General features: G+C 36.8%; 1 protein-coding gene across 1 annotated transcript in view; it reads right to left on the minus strand.

Annotated features, from left to right (window-relative positions):
* Nucleotides 1-1,179: 1,179 nt before the first annotated feature.
* Nucleotides 1,180-7,106, minus strand: part of LOC106463359 (coagulation factor VII-like) — an 8,604-nt gene continuing 2,677 nt past the window's right edge. Inside the window, 4 exon segments of the mRNA XM_022390840.1 lie at nucleotides 1,180-2,070; nucleotides 3,998-4,116; nucleotides 4,932-5,448; nucleotides 5,991-6,048. Of these exon segments, the coding sequence (XP_022246548.1) occupies nucleotides 1,414-2,070; nucleotides 3,998-4,116; nucleotides 4,932-5,448; nucleotides 5,991-6,048 (1,351 nt within the window). The 3' untranslated portion in view covers nucleotides 1,180-1,413.

The following is a 7,106-nucleotide window of genomic DNA, read 5'->3' on the forward strand; positions in this document are numbered from 1 at the left end:
AGAGATGATTTATTGTAATAAAAACCTGGTTTTCTTCCTTTTACCTTGTTGGTGAATGATAAAGAGTAGAGCTGGAATGTTGGCATAATCAAATACATTTTAATGGAATTGTTAACTTACACTTTACGTTCTCATTTACCAAATAACCTTGACCTTTTGGATTAGAAAATGCGTAGTTTACAAAACTACGCTTTTGATCAAACGTAAAATATTGATAATAATGAGCTACGACAAGATAAAAAAAAAAGTTTAAAAATGTATCCTTGATTCAATACAATTGTGAGCGTGTTTAATTTTTCTCCAGAAAACAGGCTTAAAAATATCATACTCTCTTTTATAAAACAAATCCCAGTTTCGATAGACTGGGTCATCACCAACTAACTTAGTATTTTTACTGATGATAATTTTTATGACTGTACATACAACTGTAATTACAGTTTAACTTCAAATTCGTCTTAATTTAAACAGGCAATAGCATTTGAGCTCAGAGACTTGGTGGAGAAATTTAACCGTAGGTTAAATCAGTAATATTTTATGTTAAACGGATAAACCAATAATCATGCCATCCACAAGTGGTTGTTGAACCAATAATGACGCCGTCTACAGATAGTTGAACCAATAATGACGCCGTCTACATATAGTTGAACCAATAATGACGCCGTCTACAGATAGTTGAACCAATAATGATGCAGTCTACAGATAGTTGAACCAATAATGACGCCATCTACAGATAGTTGAACAAATAATGACGCCGTCTACAGATAGTTGAACCAATAATGACGTCGTCTACACATAGTTGAACCAATAATGACGCCGTTTACAGATAGTTGAACCAATAATGACGCCATCTACAGATAGTTGAACAAATAATGACGCCATCTACAGATAGTTGAACCAATAATGGTGCCATCTATAGGTGGTTAATCTAACGATGTTTATTCTTTAAAAGTCATTAAACCAACGATGTTTCTTTTGTTTGGTCTATTTTCTATTACACATCGCTGTCTATTATTAAGTTATATATTGATCTGGTCAGTCCTTAATGGATCGTACTGCTTACGATACATATTTAGAAACAACTTAGAGCTCGTGTAAATTTATACGATGTTTATACACAATGTATTTTATTTCATAAATAATTTTATACATTATATCTAATACAAAAAAAATAAACTCGAAATAATATACAATAGACTCAACATGGATCAATAAACGATGCTCCTGAGCAGAAAGAGATCAGTTTGTGCATTGCAAAGGAAACTTTCTTCCACATGAGCTCTTGATTGAATATTTATTGCCTTTTGACTGAGGTTATTTCGTGTCATTAACCGGAAAATACGTTTTTCACCAACACAGTTATCATAATTTATTGTATATACAAACTATATGAAACTTTTTTCGAGTCTTTCACTATCAGGTATTAAGAATTATTGTTTTTTTTATCCATTTCACAAACTTCACTACATTAGTGTAAATACCGTACTTTCCCTTCCTTCCACACCCCTCGCCGAAACTAGTAATTCCGTAAATTTCCCATTTCCCATTTACTTCATATAATAAGGGGCCGCCACTGTCGCCTGCGCACGAGTCTACCCGCCCCCGTTCGTATCCTGCACAAAGCATGTTGTCGCTGATGTAATAGTCCTCATATACTTTACGACAATCTTCTGTATTAACTATAGGGATCTGTGCCTCGTGCAATACATCCGTTCCAAACATGGCGGCCTTTCGTCTTTTACCCCAGCCTAAAATAGTAGCCATTGCATGTACGTGAAGTTCACTTTCAGAACTGGGCAGACAGACGGGCTGGACATAGGAGTCCATCCTTAAAGGATGACGAAGCCTGAGCAAAGCTATGTCGTTGTTCACTGTTTCGATGTCATAGTTGGGATGCACAAAAGAATCCGCAACACGAACTTCTTGTTCGGAATCCTCCGCGTCTATCAAGTCGTGTTCTCCTGCACGCACGTACAAACGTCTCCTAACACAGTGTGCTGCAGTTAATATCCACTGAGGCGTGAGCAACGTTCCTCCACAGAAGGGCTCAAGGTATTTGTTCAGCACTGCCACCTAATGTTCAAAATAAATAACATTATTCGTCGTACTGGAGCTTTAAATTTTTTGCAAACACTAAATCTGAGAGAGAGAGAGAGAGAGTTGATTTTTTTAATAGAACAATTAACGATATTGTATTAAACTAATATCCTTTTCACTGTTAGGACAAATTGATAAATGCTGAATATAGAGTGTTTCAATTTAGTTAAACGCATAAATGAAAACAAAGTAGTTGTTACTTTCATTCAATTGATGTTACTTGCATAAATATTTACATCAATAACATCGATAACCTGGTATATATACACACATGCTGTCATAGTTCGCAACTCAATCGCTATTAGCGTATTATATAAAAGTGACGCTGCGATCGCATTTATTTAATAGCGGTAAATATTCGCTGTACTACAAACTCTAAAGTCCCCCAGTAGCACAGCATTATGTCTGCGGACTTACAATGCTAGAGACCAGGTTTCGATACCCGTGGTAGACAGAGCACAGATAGCCCATTGTGTAGCTTTGTGCTTAAATTGAAACAAACAAGCCCCCCCCCCCCCCCAGTGGCACAGCGGTATGTCTACGGACTTACAATGCTAGAAACCGGGTTTCGATACCCGTGGTAGACAGAGCACAGATAGCCCATTATGTAGCTTTGTGCTTAAATTGAAACAAACAAGCCCCCCCCCCAGTGGCACAGCGATATGTCTGCGGACTTACAATGCTAGAAACCGGGTTTCGATACCCGTAGTGGGCAGAGCACATATAGCCCATTGTGTAGCTTTGTGTTTAATTACAAACAAACAAACGATCTCTAAAACTATCAACAATCCATGAAATGAGCGAAGAGAAAACTTTAATTTCTGACCACCTCTGGGTTATTAAACCTAATTACCTACCACGATTGAATTGGATTTTACAACGTGCTATTTCGTTCACTACAATCATATTCCTCCGAAAACATTTCCACAATATAATGACGTATAATAGTAAGACAACTTAATGACGAAAAAAATGGTGTATGGTATAATTCCTGTCTTATCTTTGTACGGCGATTGTACAGCATTCAAAGAGTAACATCGTAAACCCGAAATTTCATGGGCTCAGTAGACGGTGCTCCAAAGCAACAACTTATGAGCACGATGGGGCGTGGGAGAACCGCGACCCTCAAACTATGTTACAGTAAATCTAACTGGAGTCTCCTTTGAAAATGGGTGATTTTACTAAATTAGTTGTTTTTTTTACACTTACTGGCGTTAAAGATAAAAAGTATTAATTTAAGATTTAAATAGACTTGGTTAGTCAAAACCCCTGTAGAACATGCCTACTCTGTTTCCTATATTTAAATTAGCTCTGTAGATAGTGATGGATTCGGGGGGGATGATTCCCCTTGTGCAAAAATTCCCCTCCCTCGAAATATTTTAACTTTTTTTCCCCTTTTTTACAGAGAGAGACGTCAATAACCGAGTGAAAATCGTGATGCAAATTCGTAGAAATGACATTTAAATATCATAATCAATAATAATGTAAAACATCATTGTAAATTTGTGGAGTCAAGTATTTTAATTAAAGTACATTATTTTCCATTTTGTCGTATTTTAATTCATTCCCTCAGCTTTACATCCTCCCGGTGGAAAGGTCTGGATTTAACACTGCCTGTAGATCATGCCTACTATGTTCTTCATGTTTAAGTTAACCCTCCGTTATCTTCAAATGGGCTTCGTTGCCCTGGTAAATCATACGAGTTTCGTGATCACTTTATTGTATTTTTAAAGCGCAAAAATAATATCTATTTGATATTAACACATTTTTCTTTACTTTATTAAAACAACGATTTAAAACTGATTCTTATTATTAAGCGAACTGCACTATTTATCACACATACAAGAGGGCGCTCAAGTCTTTCCTAACTCCTCATTGATGCCATGTCGATTGTTTAACTCACCTGCCAAGGCCAGCGACCTTTCTGAGTCTCGTGACCTCCAATGATGCGCAGATCTGGGGTGCTTCTTTCTGGTACTCCACATTTCTGGATGTCTAATGTGAAATTCTCTTCTCCACTTCAAATTCTAAGAACACAGTTTAAAAACATGATTAGCTTTAATTAAGTAAATATTTACTGTACTCCATGTCTAATTCAATACGTACACGATTATGTTCAAGCTATTACATCCTTTGTCTCTCTGATACACTTTGGCCATTTATTTTTTAAACATATACCAGAGACACTCTTTTATAATTTTATAACCACAGAAAAATGGCCCATGTTCGTTCTGCCATGGAAAAAAAACAAAACAAAAAGGCATTCTTCCAGGTATACGGAAATATAACATATACATATTCTAGGCTGGAACAAAAAAGCTTATTTGAAACAGAATATTTTTATAGGACCTTGTAGATATTCTACAGAGAGGGCAAAAAGTCTGGGCACCCCTTCTTTAAAACTCGTGTTAACAATTTAGTTTTTCGCGTTATAGTAATAATTGTGGCAAAGGAACGATATGAAACAACTGATACTTTGAAACAAAAAAGTTGTTGAAACTTTCGCTAAGGTCACCACTAATATATTAAAGAGGGTGTGACATCACACATGGAGACGTGTCATCCTATGTCATGGAAATGAAGGCAGACATTTTGGATTATTAATCGAACCTTATGTTAGTCTGTGTCAATATGCAATAAAGTCTTTATTTCATGTACACTATCTTTATTTGAGGAGGGGGATGCCCAGACTTTTTACCCTCCCTGTACAGTCTTAATTCTTTGCTTCTTATATTACGTTGAATGTTGACAAAAAAACAAACACGTGTTGTAGATCAATAAAACACTGTTATCTAGTGTTGTATAGAGTAAAAATCCTGAAAATCAACAAATCCTACCTAGCTCTTCAGCTTCAATGTGTTCCTCCTTGTCATCCCTTTCTGTCTTGCGATACAACTTTTCACAGAGTGTTCCTTCTACGTAGCACAGAGCATCCTCCTGGATTACACTAGTTCCGCACACTAGCGACATCTTGCAGGCGCGGTAGCGACGAGTCTTACAAGACCGTGTGCAAGGTGACCATTCAGACCAATCCGAGTACACGTAGCTCTGTAGGTGATACAGAACTCGAAACTGGGAGGGTCCTTCTTCGGTCTGCCGGATTTCCTCTGTTTCTGGAATTACGATGGGATTTTTCTTGCATCGTCGTCCTCTGCAAGGCTTTACTTCTTTCAGAATTCTGGCCCCACAATGGAGAGGAGAGATACACGTGCGAATACGTTCCTGCTTGCATTTTCTAGAACAACGTGACCATCCGGACCATTGGCTGTATATCTCGTCGTACGGTGGCATTTGTGTTATTTCTTCTCTCGTTTCAATTTTATCTTCCACTTCGGACGAATCGAGGTTCTTAAGCTAAAAATAAACACAATATACACATTATTCTTTTAATGGTTCACATTTTGTTCCGAAAATGAGAGAAAAAAACAAAAAAACTCTTAAGTTTGTCCTTGAAAGCTGCCGTCTATACTTTGGGATTTTGAGTTGTTCCATTACGACTGTAAGTCAAGTTTTTTATACGTTTTTGTTGTTGTTGTTGTTAAGTTCAAAGCTGCACAATGGGCTATCTGTACTCTGTCCACCACTGGTATTGAAATTCAATTTTTGACGTCGAAAGCCTGCAAACTTACCGTTGAGCCACTACGGGGTGCCTGCGCTCTGCCCACAGCGGGGATCGAAACTCAATTTTTGACTTTTTAAGCCCTGTATTTTTGCTGAGCCTCGGACAGAATTAAAGTTTTCCCCACCAATCAAATGTATTTTATCTTTCACGAGTCAATAACCTATCTTTACGGAGTTTTGAGGACTCATATATATTGTTTTTGTCTAATTCACGAGTCAATGACGTTGAGGTGTGTGACATTTCATTATCAAGCGTTCGTGTTAGTCAAACACACGGTTTTATGAGTGACTACATCTGCAACTTTAATCTTTGTATCACTGTCCAACTTAGCTCTGAAATCGATAAATTTGGATCAATATTTACAAAGGAAAGTATCTTCATAATGGTAAGGAAAAGGATGTGCTGAACGCACGTGCTCAAATGACATCAGCCATCACCCAGTGTCTAATAACGAGATCATATAGGTGATTAACAGCGGGTCTTGAAATATAAGCGTTTCAAAACACGTCCTTATTACCTCTAATGCACCTGCACATTAACAGTTGAAAGTCAAGCTAACCAGTAAAGATGACAAAGATTTATGTATGAAATCCTCCATATTCGAATGTCAAGATCTTGAAAATAATATCAGTAACATTCGATGGATTAAGAATATTGTGGGCTACAGATGGTGAAAAAAAGACAACTATAAAAGACGAAATCACGCTGATTGTATCTGATGCAGGTAGCAGAAACCAGTAACAAGCCTTACCGGATTAGGAATATGATATACATAGATTAATGCATTATAGAAGCATAGAGAAAAGTGAACTGACGAGCCAAGTCTAAATGTTTCCATTTTGACCGATGAAAAAAACAAAAACAGAATGAAGTAGCCCCTGGGTTCTATACCCAGATCTAATCAGCTAGAAATAAAAACTAAACTTACAGTTTAAGTCTAAATGTTATTAATTGTACAGTTCCAAACTACAAATTAAATATAAAGCACAAGTCTCTCTCACACACATTAGTCCAAACGCTATTCGCCAAATCGATTACGACAGTAATGATGAAAAAAATGAATAGACATTCAAAATCTGGAGGCCGTTGGTTATGAAAATCAAAAGTTAAAATTGCAAACAAAACAAAAATCACATGGATCAGACATGATCAAAATAGCGATGGAGTGAAAACGATCCTACAGCTTCGATCTAAAATAGTTTCGTTCGATCAAAACTATCTTGTTTCGTTATGGAGAGAAGATTATCTTAGTTTCAGTCTAAAATATTTTAGTTTGATTAAAACGTTCCTTGTTTATAAACGTACCTACACTCCATGGTTAGAGTTTGTTACTTAACATTTTTGTATCTTATCAAAACACTAGTTCAATGTTGCAGGGCCCGACATGCTC

This window comes from Limulus polyphemus, unplaced genomic scaffold (genome assembly GCF_000517525.1).
Source record: "Limulus polyphemus unplaced genomic scaffold, Limulus_polyphemus-2.1.2 Scaffold1385, whole genome shotgun sequence".
Lineage (NCBI taxonomy): Eukaryota > Metazoa > Arthropoda > Merostomata > Xiphosura > Limulidae > Limulus > Limulus polyphemus.